General features: G+C 35.3%; 4 protein-coding genes across 5 annotated transcripts; all 4 read right to left on the bottom strand.

Moving 5' to 3' along the window:
* Positions 1–16: 16 nt before the first annotated feature.
* PSAN (photosystem I reaction center subunit PSI-N, chloroplast, putative / PSI-N, putative (PSAN)) lies at positions 17–1,021 on the bottom strand. Its single transcript, XM_011101434.3, has 3 exons — positions 615–1,021; positions 270–395; positions 17–179 (listed from the first exon to the last, which is right to left on the bottom strand). Exons 1-3 carry the CDS (start codon positions 900–902, stop codon positions 90–92), a joined length of 504 nt encoding a protein of 167 aa, XP_011099736.1. The 5' UTR covers positions 903–1,021; the 3' UTR covers positions 17–89.
* Positions 1,022–3,526: 2,505 nt separating this feature from the next.
* Positions 3,527–7,927, bottom strand: LOC105178078 (SWIM zinc finger family protein). 2 transcript variants are annotated; one of them, XM_020699187.2, is made up of 6 exons: positions 7,732–7,927; positions 6,896–7,167; positions 5,596–6,247; positions 5,318–5,517; positions 4,982–5,226; positions 3,527–4,877 (listed from the first exon to the last, which is right to left on the bottom strand). In XM_020699187.2, exons 2-6 carry the CDS (start codon positions 7,162–7,164, stop codon positions 4,093–4,095), a joined length of 2,151 nt encoding a protein of 716 aa, XP_020554846.1. In that variant the 5' UTR covers positions 7,165–7,167; positions 7,732–7,927; the 3' UTR covers positions 3,527–4,092. The 2 variants fall into 2 exon arrangements, with proteins under 2 accessions (XP_020554846.1, XP_011099737.1); XM_011101435.3 differs by having other exon boundaries at positions 6,896–7,188; positions 7,732–7,926.
* Positions 7,928–10,945: 3,018 nt separating this feature from the next.
* On the bottom strand, positions 10,946–12,113 carry LOC105178080 (uncharacterized). Its single transcript, XM_011101438.3, has 2 exons — positions 11,954–12,113; positions 10,946–11,840 (listed from the first exon to the last, which is right to left on the bottom strand). Exons 1-2 carry the CDS (start codon positions 12,111–12,113, stop codon positions 11,173–11,175), a joined length of 828 nt encoding a protein of 275 aa, XP_011099740.1. The 3' UTR covers positions 10,946–11,172.
* Positions 12,114–14,269: 2,156 nt separating this feature from the next.
* On the bottom strand, positions 14,270–18,008 carry LOC105178079 (DNA repair metallo-beta-lactamase family protein). The gene is made up of 4 exons (XM_011101437.3): positions 17,649–18,008; positions 17,465–17,570; positions 16,527–16,738; positions 14,270–15,763 (listed from the first exon to the last, which is right to left on the bottom strand). The coding sequence occupies exons 1-4, from the start codon at positions 17,835–17,837 to the stop codon at positions 14,618–14,620; spliced, it is 1,653 nt and encodes a 550-aa protein (XP_011099739.1). The 5' UTR covers positions 17,838–18,008; the 3' UTR covers positions 14,270–14,617.
* Between the last annotated feature and the right edge of the window lie 488 nt (positions 18,009–18,496).

Here is an 18,496-nt window from a genome sequence, read left to right as displayed (position 1 = left end):
AAACGCAGCATGAAAGTTCACAAAACCAGTTCCTTGAATCAGAAAATAGGTACATGTTCCAAAGAGTATATACTCAAAGTCTTTACATTTCACCATTTCCAGAACACATTTGAACCACACTTGTACTTGTCCTTCCCTTCGCACTCCAGCTCCAAGTCATCAGAAATAAATGGTACTTTCTGCAGCAAAAACAGAGCAAAGTAACATGAATTCAGATCATATTTCATAGAAACAAGAGATGAATAGCATCCAAATTCACAAGATCAAACCTTTTGCTTGGCAAGATCTTGGCAGCCAGTGAAGTTTTCTGGGAACTTGCATGTGCCAAACTGAACTGTGTATGCTCGGGCGAAGTTTGCGCCACTGGTTGCCAGCCTCTTCTTGTCATTCAATTCCTACATGAAACAACAAGTTTCTCAGCAATCCTACTATCGAAACTTGATTCTGGATCATAGACATACTTTTTCTGTGTAGCTCCAGGGTCTTTTTTCAACATGAAGAATTCATGAAGAGATTTTGGAAAATTCATAATTTAACTATAACTTTTTCCTTTTTGCTGATCTTTTATGTGTGTTGTTCTAATGACACATGAAAAATCTACCATGTGAACTGACCTTGTTAGCCTTGCTTTTCTCCAAGTAATCCTCAATGACGCCGGCATTGGCGGCAGACGAGGAGGAGATAGCGGCGGTGAATAGGGCGGCGCCGAGGCCAAGAAGGGCAGCTCTTCTTCCTGAGTCATTAGAGTCAGGAACTTTGCCCTGTTGTGCCCTGATCACAGGCATTTTCTGAACCGGTGCTACCGGAGTGGCAACCGAAGGCAACGCATTGAGCTTTGAGTTGAGGTCAGTGCCAGATATGGCATAGTTGCATGCCAAAACACTAGAGTTCATGGCTGCCATTTCTGATGATCCTATAGGAAACTAATTTTCAGAGCAAAGATGGTGGAGCAGAGGCTTTAAAGATTGTGAGATTTTGGTGGTGGAAATTTAGGCTTGTGGGGTGGTGAGGGAGAGTGATGCTGAAGGGTGGGATAGTGAGTGTGATTAAAGGGTGTGGTGGGAGTGTGGATAAGGTGAGATTGCCTCAATCCCCATTGGCAAATCATGGAGTTCCCTACGGTCCTATAAGTCATTTTTGTGCCAATTTCTGTGGTGGGTTTTCGAGTCTTGGGACCCATTTTGTAATCCAAGTGTTTTTCGATGATTGAATTTTTTATTGCAAACTCTATTTCATTTATATTTTATTTAATATGTACACGGTACGTATATAAGATAGCATCGTGTATTTTATTTAAGGAATGAATTATACTCATAGCGTGCCTAATATTGAATGGTGTAGAGAATTAAATAGAATTTGCAACAAAAAAATTTAATCGGGTATTTTGGGTATAGTGTCGATCTATCAACTTGGATAGTCCTTGGGAGAAAGCATTTCGAAATGGAGGAGAAATGGAAATCTTGGCAAAGAAAAAGGTAAACTTCAAAATAGGAAGAATGGTTTTAACAGGATGTATTTTAATTATAAGGGTAAATTGTATCAACGACTACAAAAATTTATCATAATTATAAAAAATTTCTCAATAGATCAAAAATTATATTTATACTCCTTAACGTTGCCTCATTTAACATTAACCTCTTGCCGTTAAGATCTCGACACATAAATATATGTGAACTTTCAAAGTTATCCTCAATTGGAATGAAGTTTCTATCATAAAAAATGCCTCTCGGAATAAATTGTAAGTTCCTAAATATGGAAGGGGTACTTGGAATTAATAAACAATAGATGTGGTCTTTTGTAATATATTTCCAGGTATAAATCAATGGTTCACATCTTGTTTGATTTAAAACCTAATGCTTCAAATTTGATATTTTATAGATCAACAGCATGTAATAAATAAAAGCATGTGAAATACATATAAAACATGAAAAATAATGTATTTTGTTTATTTGATATACATAAAATATATAAAAATATAAAAAACAATTGACTATAGAAAAAATATAAAATACATTTTCTTCATAATATAAACATACAAAATAATACACGTATAGACAAACATACAAATACAAAAATGTCTGTCAAATATTTTTGCATACTATATCTACAAATATACCTATTTTTTTGTTTCCATGTTATACACAAATATATGTATTTGATTAAATGATAAATGTGAAAAATGAATTAAATAATAATTAAACAGTTAAGTTTTATTGCTTAAGATATGAAGTATTAAATATATTACAAAAGCATCCTTTCTTGAATGAGAATGAGCACTGCTTTCTTAATTGTGCGTCAATTCACAAACTGATACTCATACAATTCCTCCCTATTAGACATTACGAAAATATCATGGCCAGAAGCCATTGAAGGAAGGAAGCTTTCTCTTACCAACACTCATCCTCACTGAAAAACAAAGCAAACTATATTTAGAATTGAAAAAGTAAATTAAGTTCTTCGATATTTTGATGTATATCATTTAAAATAGTAAATTAAATTATTCAATGTTATGATGTATATCATTTTAAAAAGTAAATTAAATTATTCGATACTCTTACTTGAAATCAATTGGCAAAAGTTCATTTTGGTCAACTGACAGAAGCACAGAAAACTCAGTTTGAAATCAATTGGTAAAAACTCACTTTGGATAATTTTTCATGAAATACGCTTTGAATCTTGACTCGAGCTCAACTTCATTAATGAAAAACATAATGAAATACAAGAAAATATCAAGTTGTTCAAGTCTTATTCATCTTTGACTCGATTACAACTCATTGAAATTCAATTGTATACATAATTGAAACTAAACTTAAGTACAATTGTGAAACTCGACATGAATTCAAACTAGTTTGAACATGACATATCCAGCTAATCTCAATCCGTTTCCAGCCTTCTATCCTACTCCACAATTGATCCTCTTTTTAAATTCGTACTATAGACCAGAAGCAGATTCAATTCACCATACAGTGCCAGAGGGAAGGAGGAAAAACCACACACCAAAGAATTGATAATGGAAAAATGGAGAAGTTTTCCCGTCTCCAAGTAGCATTAGATAATGAGATTAAAATACTAATGCACTCTCTGTAGAAAAGAAAGCATAAACAACAGCACCAGCTTCAAAAAACTTAGGCAGGAAAGTCGGAAACCAATATGAAATACTCGACAACTCAATTCCAGGCTCGGTGCACAAGTGAACTGAGTCAACTGACGCTCTGCACAGTCACAGATAAGTTCAAAAAGAGTAAAAGGTGTAAAATCATGAAGCATGATTGTTTTCTTTACCTGCGAAACCATGAGTAAGCAGAAATGTTAGGGTCCTACAAGAACCATGCACTGTTGAAGGTGAAGGTGAAGGTGGCAAAACATACACCAATCTGCCAACCTTGTGCTAGCTTCCACATGGAATAGACATCTTTGTTTAAACATGCCAAGTAACTAAGAAATGTATAAACATCTGCTCGAAGTTTCTAATTCTAGTGATCTTACCATAGTTATTCAGAAAGTGCATCAACCAAGTAACTGAAGATAAAACAGAAAGACCTTATTCTTTTGCATCAAATAAAATTGCTGTATACAGTTTGTGTATATGTTCACTCCAAAAAAGTGGCAGAGTAAAAGGAACTGATTAAACAAAACTGCATTTCAAGGATTTGCAGACACATTGACCAACAAGCAAGTCTGTACATGCCAAAATTTCCTATTTTTGCAACAAAATTGGGTTGAGACATCATGGTGATGGGAGGTACCATAACACCAGGCATTATCCAGTGTAGAGACGGTTGATTTCAAGCCGAATGATGTCATTAGAAACTGAATAGCTACCTTCATCAATGAAGCGGCCATGTACTTCAGCTTCAAGGCAGCTTGAAGCTTCTTGAGCCCTTTTCTGACATCTTTTGGACTCCAAGGGAAAATCAGATATTCAGCATTGATCAAGGATTTACATGGTTTCTAGCTCGAATTTATTAGCATCTGAACCACCTTCATAGGGGATTTGAACAAACAACACCAAGTACAATAAATACTGAATATTACCGCCCCTGAAAGATTGTAAACTTCTTCCAAAATAAGTTCATATATTTACAGGAACAATCATCTAAAACGAGACAACCTCTTTCTCTTCCTATTTCTTTTACGTGCATAGTCATTCTTGGAGCTAGAGGACAAAGCCAGGGTTGATGATTGCCTGCCAGATGTTGTTCTGACTTTTTTAGCAACCCATTTCAGTGGCATATTGTTTACAACAAGTCCAATATCATCAGAACTATTCAATTCAACAAGCTTTTGAACTTGGTCAAGCATTTGGTGCGTCCAGGCAGTTGAAATATCTAATGCAACAGAATCATCCATTGGTTTCTCCCAGAGATCTATTAATATATTTTTAAGTGACTGAAATGACAAGGAAGATTGGTAGCACTGCAGATTTTCACAGACCATATTGACTTTAATGATATGCTTGCAGAGGTTTCCTTGCAATGACCATTCACAATCACAATGCGCAAATTCAGAGCCAGGATTCCAAACTACTCGTGTTACCTTGCTGTCCTTCTGACTGACAACTTTAGCAAAGAGGTGATCCCTATCATCTAACGAAATGGCATTGTCAGGGATTTGAAGAGCCCGATGCCAAGAAGTGGAAGCAATATACTCCTCCTTCACATTTACAAATGAATCACTTTCATCTGCATAACGGTCAAGCCAGTAGCTAGAGTGCAACTCAGTTGTCAACTTATGAACTAACCAATCAACCCTCTGGAGAGAACCAAGATGTGAATCATCATATAATTTAGTTTTCAGCTTCACATGATATGCTTCAATTGCACCAGAGGCTTCCTGGCTCGCAAGTGGAAGAGTCTTCATTGACGTGAGCCACATTTCTGCAGCATGACAAAGCTAATGAGAAATAAAGCAAAAATAGTAAGCAAATGACAATTGATGTAAACAAATTGAGGCATATATAGTAAGAGCAGAATCATCTGACCAATCTTAGGCACCCAAGAATCCTTAAAGTATTGCATAAAGGAAGTTTGATCGACAAAATCCAGAGAAAATTCTTCCAAAGCAACAGCAAGATCCACTCCACCCCAAATGCTGTACATTATTTGGCCCAGGCGTTTAAACATCTCTCTCTGAACTTCAATGTTAGTACATTTTTTAACAATGTGCCTTAGCCATGACCTACGAACGCGCCAGAGGGAAAAAAGTATAGGGCAAGAAAATACCTCCCTGAAAAATAAGCCAACCCACAGATCAGTGGCTGTAAAATACGGAACAAAAGTAATCTTAAAGAAGAAGAATCACAAGTAAAACACTCTGCCTTATAGGTTCAATCTCTGCCGCAGCATCATCAATTAAGAATCCACTGGCTTTCCATCCAGGGTCAACTGAGTGAACTCGATCAAGTAGAGCTTTCATCCATTTAGCAACATCTGGCTTTGCAATACTACGGGTAATGATCCAAGCAACAGGGAGTGCATGTTGTCTTGAGTCAAATACAAGAAGTGTGCACAATGGGTACTGCAAATATTATAAATCATAATTTAATCAAGCTTTACAGGATCTAGCAGTGCTATACAAAACAAACAATTATTTTACCTTTAGTTTCTTTATTCCAAATGTTGAATCAGCTGCTATGATATTTCGATGGCCAAAACGGATCATCTGCTGTAACTGCCATTCAGTCTGTATTCCCAAAATAAAGGGATCAGTTTCTGATGTATCTCGATAAAAGAAAATGGACTTCTTGTTGCGTTCAACCCATAACCGAATGCTGGCTTGGTCATCCAGATCCAACTCATGAGTGGAGCGCTTGATAATCATCCCAAGTTTCTGCACATATTGGGAAGCAAGGCTTTTAACTTTTGCATCAGAACCACAGTAACGTTGAATCCCCTCAATGTGTTTCTCCAAAACATTCTCCTCAGGGATACCAAGATATATCATTGACATTGTTTGTTGCTGAATCTCACTACAAACATATGGAATCTTCTTGGCCCCAGGGCCTATTGCATCTCTATCTAAGGGCCCATGGCAGACAAAACCAGCTTTATTCACATGACGTCTCTCATTATATATAAGAAGTGCAAGGGATGGCCGTGCATAGAGACGCTTCACAACAAAATGGCATGTACAACCCCGCATAGATTGAGGCCTAGCTGCACGATTTCGAGTGTTTAGCCGATATCTTCTACTTGGCAATATACCTCCACCTTCTCCATAATTTTCAGGCCCAAAAGAACACCAATACCTTCACGAAAAAAGGAAACAATAATTGTTGGGGGAAGATGACATAAAAAATTGGATAACACAGTGATAAATCTTAAAAACCTTGTATAAGTGGAAAATAGAAAACAATGATTCTTCAGTTTCTGTGTAGAATACGATAAAGAAAATAAAATTAAGCAATCAATATCTCTAGATTTTCCACAGTAACTTTTTTGGATGAAACAAATGAAGGTTAATAAGGTGTTTATTGGACGGCAATTTCACCGTAAACCGGAAAAGCCATGTTCCTTTGTGTTACACTGTGGTATTTGCTCCATAATTACAGAGATGTTTTTGAAACAGACAGTATTTGTGTTAATGAATTACTGATGCAACTATTTACTGCACTGAGGCACACAAAATTACATTGACAATATTAAAATTTTATACCGTTGACATGCCAGCTTAAGGACCTATTTTCTTTCAAAAGACATTTGTTAAGGCATATACCAGATTTTGAACATCCATCTCCATGGTACGGTTAGTGAACATCCAAAAATTTTGAAGATTTATAGACGAGAACAAACTGAAACCATAAAGCATCATATCCTAATGTTCGAAGAAGATGACTATCTAATGCCACATAACTCATCAAAGAGGGGAACCGAAGTGAAACAGATTCTGTACTTACAGCCTATACTCCAGATACTCATCATTCTTGTATTGCTTTAGGCTTCCTTTGGCTCGTTTTCTTCCTCTCTCAATGTGGAACCTAGTCGGACACTCGACATTAGAACATTCTCCAATGATAAAGGCATCAACTCTATCGTAAGGGATCAGAGCTACATCATCATATCGGTCTTCACTCCCAAGCTTGACCCAATCCAAGTCGGCTGCGGAGAAGTCTTCCCCAGGGGGATCTTGCACCGAGAGATTATCAATGGATTCAATTATGTCCATTGGCTTCAATTTGCGACCAGTTAACTGATTAAATTATACCATTAGCAAACCCGCTTAGCATTCAGCGCTGCAGCAAATGATAACTTAAACAAGAAACACCAAATACAAACAGTTGACAGAAAATCCATCTACATAGAGTTTTTATCAGCAACACCTATTCATTACCCTATCACGACTAGGGGTGTAAACGAGTCGAGCACGGTTTGAGTTCGATTTTATATTTTATGGCTCGATCTCGACGAGCTCTTAAGGTTTGAGCTCAAGCTCGACCTAAGCAAATTGTTCAGTTACTTAGGATACTAATCAATGTCAGTAATCTTGGCACAAAAAGTTGAGTATTTTCAATAAGTACAACCCCTAGCTTAATCTTGGCAAATAAAGTATTTTCAGTAAGTGCAACCCCTATCTTCATCAACTTTTTCTTTTGTCTGATTGTATCAACATTAAGGAATGATAACTACTCTGAATTTCAGAAAAGTAAATGGCAAACGGCGCCCATACACAACAGCAAGCAACGCCCATACACAAGCCGCCGGTGAGACCAAGAATATAGAAGAAATGGCAAACCTGTTCGAGCTTCTTGCTTGGCCGAGTGCCGACAACAGCAATCGCCTTCCTCGTTACCGCTGGTAGATGGATTGGGGCTTGCAATAGTTGGTTTGGGGTTAGGGTTTTAATATTTTGATTTGGGGAGAAAGCAATTGGTGAGCGTTGAGAATTGAGAAATGAGAAATGAGAAGTGAGAAGGAAATTGGGGTTTTAGAATTTAGAGTTGGGAGAAAGAAAGAGAAAGAGAGAATGTATATTATTTTTAATAAAATTATATAATTATAAATAAATATTATTAAATATTATATTAATTATAGAAATATTAAATAAATGGTATAATATTTTAGTTTATTGTTATAAATATAAATTATTAAATAATCTAATAGTAATATAATTAATAAAAAAAGTATAAAAAATATATATGCATCAATCATCAAAATACTTGCATATAATTTTGTATCGCTGTTAATATTAATAAAAAAATAAATATAAGTTGTTTCCTAAAAATTGTTGATCTTATTATATAAATTTAGAAGACCCTTTTTTAAAACTAAAATACAAAATAGTGATTGAGCTCATTATAATAATAATAATAATAATAATTAAAATTATTCAACCATCATCATCATCATCATCATCATTATTATTATTATGATCTTTAAATTAATTTATGGGAATCAGTAAATTTGGACATAAATTTACAAGTAATAAAAATAGATTGCATACTATGTATCTTGATATAAATATAAAACTCACAAATAGATATAAAAAATTATACGTTAATTGGTAGGACTTGTCAATTTAAAAAAGTATAAGAGATCACAAAAAAGGGCTTGTACTAGTTTAGGAGTCAAGGAACTCCTAAATGCATCAAGAACATGACCACTGATGCTAAATGCAACCTCTGAAGCAACAATAAAGATTAGGACTGTCAATATGTCATGAGCTATCTTGAAAAGAATAGAAAAAGTCTGCAAGAGTTTACATTCCACAAATTCAATATATTAAACTATTTTCAAAATGCCTCAAGATCTTCAGCCATGTATTTATCTAACTCCGACTTTATAACATCACTTTTACCTCCGATCTTACACTTTTGAAATTGTTCTAGCATACAAGTTCTAGATATCATGTTCAAATGAGTAATAAAAACCAAACTTGAGCAGAAAATAGGATTTTCGCAAACTTGAAAATGAAATTGATCTTCCCTAAGAAATTTTATGACGTGGATCAAGGATAACAAACATTGTACCACATCCTCATAGAGTTTATCAAATAAAAATTCAATATGCTCAAACTTGTGACGTGGATCAACGATAAAAACATAATATATGACCATGTTTATTTTTTCAATTGACCTCCAATATTTGTCAATTTTTTGTTTCATCCATTTAGACATCTCACACAACTCAAAATCATCAACTCTCCAATCATTATTTGAGAAGCAAGTCAACAACACATATTCTGTAATATATGTTATTGGAAGTCAAGTACAAAGAACCAGAAATGCCCAAAGTCAACTTGAAGATATGTTCCAAAATTTTCAATAATAATGTAGCTTTATTCCAATTATAGTCTATCGAAACTCCATCATGTGGGGCTTTTGAAAAATCATTCATATAACCAAAATCCAAATCTTTATACCAAGAAAATGCTTTTTTAAGACATGTAACGACCTCCAACATCAAATAGATGGAATTCCACCTAATAGGTACATCGAGACTTAATAGTTTGTTTGTTTTCAATTTTCATTCTCCACACACTCTTTAATCTTTTTGTACCTAGTTGGAGATTTTGAACATACTTCAGAGCTACTCTAGTACAAGGGATAATCATATGCTCTTCTTTGTTTCTCAAATCATCTTATACAATGAGATTAACAATATGTGCAGTGCACCTTATATGTACATATTTTCCACTCAAAATATTTGTACCGCAGTTATGAAATATTTTTTGCAAGTGCAAAATTGCACCATCATTTGAAAAAGCATTATCAACTACAACTGTAAAAATCTTATCAATTCCCCAATCAAACAAACATTTTACAACAAGTGAAGGTTGGGCTCAAAATGGTTCCGAAATGTTGGGAAAAATCAATTTCAAGTAATTGAAACAACTTCTTGAAATTAATAATTTTGAAGAAAATATACAGATTTTGAGAATTTGGATTGTTGGAACATGTAAATAGATTTGTCAGCCATTGTTTTGAGCACTCGAATTCTTTTTAACTATTTGAGCGTTACGTTCAATTAAAATGGCTGAATTGATTTCTGTTGCAATTATGATCGCACCAAAAGTCAATTTGACAGGTCTTTCAGATAAATTTTCAGGTCAATTTTTCAAACACTTGTAACATCGAATGAAAATTTGGTTAACAATGAAAGCGCTCTTGACAGTGATTCAGGTAACCAGACATGAACCTACTGATACCAATTCCAGAACTGATGAGATAGCACAGTATACAGAGAGGGATCAAATAGTTTCAAAGCATTGTTTCAATTACTTGAAATTGAATTTTCCCAACACGAAACAGGGTGGTTGCAAACACTTTGGATTGGATTAGTATTAATAATTTAATTAATTTAAACTCTAAAATGTTTCAAAAAATTTCATACTATTATGAGAAAGAAAAAATGACAATATCTGGAATATCAAAAAAAAAAAAAGAAAAAAGCTATTGTTTCTAATATAGTATCGGCTAAACTTGTCATACCTTATTTCTTACCAATCACCATATACATTAATTGAGCTGAATAAATACGTTTGGCATTTACTGAGCTAAATAAATACAAATGGATTAATAAAAAAGGAAAAACAAAGACAAAAAAGAAGTAGGCGGTGAAATTGGAGGCGAAGTTGAAAGGCAATGAGGAGGACAAGTAGGGTGGGGTGTGAGAGAGAGTCTTGAGAATGGACTAGAAGTTGGCACATGATTAAAAATTTAATTATGGGTTGGACTTGGACATATATCCAACCTTACTCCACCCTTATCAAATCCATTTGGAGTTCGAGTCTGATATCAATAATTACTCTATTTAGACCTTCTTTGGATTTGGGTTTGAGTAGAATCTTACTCAATCTATTAACACACCTACACCACAAAATGATCGCTAAACTCTACTACACATGCCTTATCACTGCTTCTATTCATGAACTTTTTAATTTCTAAACTCATCCCAAAAGTCCATTAAGCATATGACATAAAAGAAAGCTGAGGTTATAATTAAACATATACAGCAAATCTTCCTTACGAATAAGCAAACAACCAAACAAAAACATAATTCATTGAAAACAAGAAACAACACTGCGCCTTGATCGGCCAGAGACGCCCTTACAACACTAATAACAATATCAAATTTCCTCAAGGCGCAAATCTGAACAATCAAAGGCGCAATTCCTCAACCGGAAACAAGCACAAATTAAGAAAAACAAAAGCAAGAAACGGTAAAGCAGCTGTTTTCATTCAGAAGTTCCAACCCCCATAAAATCAATGAACTGATAATCTTTGGTACCCACTTCTTGCTGGGGCTGAGCAATTGGGCGGAGTTCTGAGAGAGTAGCAGAGTTGGCATTAGACATCATGGAATCTCCATGGCTCGTTCTTTGGCTGGGATGGATGCTGCCCAAATTAATGGTGCGGAAAGAATGAGGACCAAGGCCACTCATATTTGAAGCCAGTGCCGCAACAAAACTTTTGTCCCTTCCATAGACGCCACCAATGAATAAGGGCATCATTTGTGGCTTATCAGGCATGGCAGTGAAGCAAGGAGCAATAACAAAACAGTTGTTTCCATGGTAAGGAACATTAGGAAACTGTGAACCCATGGGGACTGTTGATACACTACCATAATGGGACAAACCCATAGGTGATCCGTTCTTGAGAGGCACAGGACAATAAACACTAGAAGATGGGCCTGAGGCTTTCTTATTTCTAGTCCCAACCAGGGCATGGTACTGATTCTTCACATGATTATCGGTTCGACCAGGGAAGAAACTTGCAATAGTGGCCCACTTGTTTCCAAATTCTCTATGAAGTTGAAGGATCCTTTGCTGCTCTTCTTCACTGAATGCTGACCTGTCAACTTTGGGATTCAACTGATTTGTCCATCTTATTCTGCAACTCTTCCCTGTGAAGAAATAGAATCAACAAACCCCCCTTCTCAGTATTAGAAGAATGGAAATGATAGAGATAACACAACAACATATTCTATAGAGTTGCATACAAGAAGGAAACACATACCTGTTCTTCCTGGGATATTATCTGCGATGAGATCCCAACTTCTTGGGCCATATCTTTTGACAAGTGCTCTTAGGAGGTTATCTTCCTTCCGTGTCCAGCGCCATTTTCTGTAACACTCCGTCTTGCCATTTGCTTGGATGCTTGGTGGGAAGGCATCCATTACAGAAACTTACAGCCAGAGAAGGGTTCACTAGCTATTTGATGGCTTCTGCATTGAGGCTCGAATCGAAATTTATAGAGGGCGGAGATTGAAAAATAAAAGTATGCATAGATGCATGGCTGGATGGAAGACATAATATGAAATCAGATTCTGGCAATTTGCCCAGATTACATAAATTCTGCACCCCTCATTCAGTGAATCAGGTCATAACGTTGATGTATGAAACGGAAGCAATAAAGCACGCTGACATCCTCAATGGCTCTCTTCCACGCGTCAACATACATTAAAGTTACAGATGTACTTCACATTCACTGCACTCATTTCCGGACATGGCAAAGAAATCATTTCCATAAACTAGTGCACAAGGGTGAATTAAAGTTTAATAAATACTATATGGCGAGCTTTTTTCATACCTAATAGGAATTTAATCAATGTAAACTGTCAATTGCTTTTATGGGTGCGCTGCTTCTCATTTTCCTTCCACCATAATTAAACAAAGAAAGTAAAAACCACAAAAACATCCACTACTTGTTAGTGGTTAAATTTTAACACAACTTAATGCGATTGCAGTACTTAACCTCTGAGTGTGTTGATGGTGCATGTGGATTTTAAAATGCCTTTAAATTGTATCATCTAAGAGAAAAACTTACCAAATGAAAACCATAAGCATACAAAAAATATTTTTACAAAATAAGGTTAGTTTGATGAACTCTTCATTATAATTCTGACTTTGGAAGGTCCTATAGGCTTGCCAGCAGCATTTCAATCAGACAAAAGGGCAGAGTTTACCAATTTAAACTAAGCAGCTTCTTTCACAATCTCTTTAATAAAAAACATTAAGTGGAAAGAAACAATTTCATTTATTCACAAGTATCGGAAGAGTATTGGTAACTATTAATCTAGCCATCTCATAGAGTACAAGACCGCACTTACATGATATATTTACATCATCTATTCTTTTTCCGGTTCTAAAGGTTGATTCATTTCTGTGAAGTGGTCAACACCCTACAGCTCAATTTTCTGAATTTAAGCGACTACTCATAAATAAATCAGCTATTGGATGCATGTGCATAATTAATTTTTAATTATACTTATTTAGGGGTGTTTACAAAAACTTCTGCTTATAGAGAAGTGAAAAGTTGTAGACAAAGTTGATAGTTTTAGTAGTTTTAGTAGTTTTAGTATATCATTTTACTAAGATTATTTTAATCATGAAAAAATAAATAAAACACTAAACAACATTCCAAGTTTTCTCATATTTTTATAATGTTTTATTGTAAAATTAAAGTTAATTCAATTGATAATATATAGCACATATATAATCTAATCTAAACTAATTTGTCTTAATATCCATTAGAATTCTACCATACTATTTGTATGTGTTTAACACCTGATAGTGTACTAATTAAACTTATTAGTAGAAATAAACTCAATAATTTACAGGGTTAAAAACATTTGACAATATTGAACTATGCATTTTGTTGCATTTACACCCCTAAAATATAGGGGTATGAAAGGTAACAAAAACATCCCTAATTAAAATATGTTTTATTAAAAAAATCTCCTCCAAAACTACTTATACTGATTTAAAATTTTTTTACTCAAATTTTATTTTAAAATAATATTAAAATTTATAACCTTTTATAAAATTATGTAATACAAAAAGATATTTATAAGCTTAAAATAGCAAATATATTTGACAAAGTAAATCATTTATGTTAAAAAAGTACATGTAGTCACAGCCTACAATTTTATCAATGTAATAGGAGACTTTTTCAACATTCAGTATGTTTTTATGATGATAACTTAAAAGACAACAAAACCACGCTCACCAACTCACTTATGTAACTTCCTTCCTGACTAATTTATGATTTATTATTTGGCTGTGTCTTGAAAATTACAAATGCGTTTCCCAGCCACTACAAGTACTACGTCTAAAGGTTCAACAATATAGTAGACACATAACTTACTAACATTTGAAATATCCAGAAAACCAAAGGGAGCAGAAAAGAAGATCTACAAATCTCTTCAGCCAGAATAATATCAGAAGCCGAAAGTTATTGGTTGCAGCCACCAAGATATGAATTATATGGCAACTGTATTTCACATAAGGATGGTAATTCCAATGTTTATGCTACATAAACAATCAAATTGAAGGAATGGATGCATGGTGCCTGAAGGCCTAATAGTTATCATATATTCGTAATATAATTACATTTGGATACACGTCAATTGACAAACAATAGGTGATCCTCATAAGAATCACAATGTTGTATCAGCCCATTAAGCCAGCAACTGAAAAGAAATTTAAACAAGTAGCATACTGACCTGCACCTGCAACTGCTTCACTGGCTGAAGAGCCAGCTAATAACATCTGCAACTCAAAGTCAGACATTGGAGAGCAGAGACAGATGGATATTCTTCATGAACATCCAAGCTAAGTAGATCATAGTCAAGCTATAAATAGCCAGAAGGACGTTGGATATATGCAAGGAAACCACAATTCACATCCTGTTCTTTGCAGATCTTTTGGCATCCATAAGCGCCAAAAGGGATGGAAGACGCTGAGGTACTGGCACATTCATAGACCTGTAAAATCTTCTTAGATTTCCACTATAGCTATTTGACAAGCTAATAGGTGGAAATACATCAACTTTTTTATTCTCTATATTTATGTGTTCAGAAGTGTTTTCTGTTTCTGCAAAATCAGTTGTTTTCATTGTTTTATGTAGCTGTGCAAGTTTCAATTCAGCCACATCTTCCTTTTTAGAAGACACATCTTTTGTTTCAATCGATACTCTCTCAATGGAGTCACTACTCATGGGTAATTCTACTTTCTGTTCATGTTGGAAAGTAGAATCACAGAAGCCAAGCCTTGCTCTTCCAAATAATGTGATCATGCGTCTTTTGCTTGGGGGAGAGAAACTCAACCGTTTTCTGTGGCGTGTGGATATGACAACTGGTTCAGGTTGGGTTTCTACACAGCTAATGGAAATGTTCTCCACAACATGTGAGCAGCTCATACTTTTTTCTGACTCATCTGGTCCTAAAGAGGCTACTGCACTGATGTCCAGAAGTTTCTGGAGAGAGTGACTGAAAGCTTGTTGATTATTGAAACAGTTCTTCTTAACATAATCCAGCTCCATGGCCCTGCAGCTAGGAGTTGTCGACACTACCCATTTAGGTGCAAGAAGCTGCAAGGCCCACTCCAATTCATCCCTGGATGAGTGTATTGAGTAACAGATGTGCCAAACACCATAAGGATCTCTAACTGCGTGATCAAATCTTTCTTTTCTCCAGTTTTCTCTCTCGAAATGACCTTCATCACAGGCATACCACTGTGAAGAAGGGCGAATAATAAGAGGTTCATGCTGAAAATGGGCACAAGCCTCAGCTATCTTTGCTTCAGCTCTTTCATATAGTTTTGGGAATCCATCTAATAACTGGAAACGGGAAGATGGATCTTCCGATATTATCTCAGGGACTATAAGCTTGAGAGATTTAAAGCATTCTAAATTATTGGCTTTATCAACAAATATTTTCTCGCCAAATGTATGAGCCACCCGTACAAGTATCTCTTCTTGACCTAGAAGATCACATGTCAAATACACCGTGCGGGCATCAGGGTGTTTCCATATACAATTGATAACCTGGTTCACAAATATGAATTCACAACCTAACATGAGCTTCCAGACAATGAAACAATACACATGGAATTCATATCCACTAATCTATTCACTAAAAGAATCAAACCTATACAACTAGGCCATCTCAAATCTACGTCTCCAGGATCCAGTTGTAAGTACTTAGTCAGAAATTATTTGGCTTCAACAATTTGCTTATCTTGTTTAATGTTTTAGCAGTTTCATGTCATTCAATACTGGAACTCCTTTTAAGGTAACTTCATCACCTTACTAAGCCATAGCTACAGAGAAATTTAAAAGTTCCAAGATCTTAAAGATGGTGGCATATTGCCTCTATCTTTCAACAAAAGAACCTATGTATCCTCAACTTATCAATGATACTCAAAACAAATAATCCATATCCACCCTTCTTACATGATAAACCAACATTTCAGGACATTTTTCACCATTACAGAGTATAGTTAGTTAAACTAGTCATCTTATGCCGCATGAGCAGGATGCCAGGACCTAATCTTTATTGTCAAAGGCCACAGCTACTGTGAAGCAACACAAAGAGATACACAGAACAGCAGAAATTGACAGCCTGAAAGGATCTGGACACCAAATAAATTTTCAGATGGTTGTTAAAACCAGCAAGTTTGATCCATTCCACAAATTAGTACAAAATTCCACCTGAGCAGTTAGTGGAAAACAACTAAATATAAAAGAAAACCAACATCTTTCCAATCAAATTACAACAGCTATTCTATGAGCCACCAAGCAATTATACCTGCTGGATTGCCATGTATCTGCTGGGCATCTTCAAAGGAAACTGACCAAATGTGCAATCTAAAAAGATGTAATCAAGTGGACACGTTGGTTGTTTTCCTGTCTTGCCAATGTACTTGTCCGGTAAGCTTTGCAAACATTCAGGAGTTAATCTGCAATCTCCCGTATGCAGAATATTCCCAAAATTTCCTTCAAATAGAAACATGACAGCCCCTGAAATTCACAAATTGTATTTTCATGAGAATCTTTGAACAGCATAGTTTTCAATTAACAAGTCTAATGTCCATATAAAAGCAAAGGCAACTGCTAGTGGAACATAGCCTTAAAAGCAAGGGCCAACAAAAGTTAACGCAATTCACCTCTGAAGTAATAAACCAGGGATAAGAAAGGTAAAAAATAGTAAGAAGAAGAAGGCACCAATGAGAATATAAAATGTAAATAAATTTGATGATGGGTAATAAATATGAGGAATTAGAAAGCAAAGCACGGTAGCTATATGGGTTATCAACAGAATGCAAAGTTAAGAAAACATATTTGAATTATTATTATAATGACCAATGGATGTCGATTCTTTCCCGCTCAGTTTGAATTCACCCTAAAGAGCAGAGAACAATCTTTCAGTAATTGTAACTCGGTTGTAAGTTATCTAAAGCTAACAAAATGAATTCTTGTCAAACCCAAAAAGGTTAGTTAAGGCACATAATTACAAGCAAGACCGATTAGCATAACAGCCAACCACGAACCTAAAAACACAACAAAGGGGAGAGAATCACATACACAATCTCTACATACTCTGCCTGCTCAAATCCCAATTAGACGTCAATCAGGAATATGACACTTGTTTAGTGTAGAAAATGGAGAACTTAACAATAAAAAACCACACAACAAAAAGTGCTATCTTTGGAGCTATAGACTTTACGAGATAATAACAACTCATACCCGGACAATGATTGGCATCAAAAGCAGTGACGATGAAATCACCTTCCGGATCCTCAACGATCAACGACTGCCCAACCTCAATACCAACAAACATCGATCCATCAAGCTGAAAATACAAAAAATCCAATTTAGTTAAGAAAAAAGAAAACAAAATATTCAAAAATTCCAATCAAACTACACGCACCTGAGGATAGTACTGGAGGATAAGCGTTTTAGTGAGGAGAGTAGAGTAGATAGGATAAGAAGCGTGGGCAGCCATCCCCTGCGCGTGGTCCTTGTGAGCGTGGGTGAGGAAATGGTGTCTCTTCCTCTTTGAACAAGGCGTCCATGTATCCACCGAAAACGGCAGGCCCCTCGGCATCTCTATCGGCATCTTCAATCCTCTCTCCTCTCTCTAACTCTGTGTTCAAAGAAGATTGAGATCAAGAAAATCGCAAGAGATTTGAATGCAAAAATTGGAGATGGAAATTATGGAATGATTGCAACTTCTTTCTTTTTATCTCCACAACGAGTACTGAAAAAAGTTTTGGAGTTGGGGGGAAAATTGCTGTGTACGATTGGGGAATGATTATCTGCTCCATAATACACGTAACTGTGGTGTACCCTAGAAACGCACGGGTCGGATCCTGGATCTTCCCCCTACTTCCGACTTGGATCCATAAGGGGCTGTTGGCTTGGGATTTTGAAAAAAAAAAGGTTAAATTAAGAATATGAGACAAATGTATCATTTTATAAGGCTTTAATGCAATTTATCCCGTGTGATATTGCAAATGAGTAGATTATCTTTTATAAAAAAAAAAGTGATTTATCTCCCTGTGTTAATTAAAATGAAGCAATTTTATCCCATGTCTAGGGAGGTAAATTGATTCATTTTAAAAAATACAGAGGGGTAAATTGTTGTATTTTAGAATACAAAAAGAGTTAAATTACTAATTTTTTTTATAAAAAAATAATTTACTCATTTACGATATCACATTAAAGTTGCTTGCATTTTCCCTCATTTTATAATATGTTTGCAATTTACTGTAAGGA

Source organism: Sesamum indicum, linkage group LG9 (genome assembly GCF_026168435.1).
Source record: "Sesamum indicum cultivar Baizhima isolate 11 linkage group LG9, ASM2616843v1, whole genome shotgun sequence".
Lineage (NCBI taxonomy): Eukaryota > Viridiplantae > Streptophyta > Magnoliopsida > Lamiales > Pedaliaceae > Sesamum > Sesamum indicum.
Note: the sequence above shows the minus strand (reverse complement) of the source record. Positions and strands in the feature narration are given on the sequence as shown.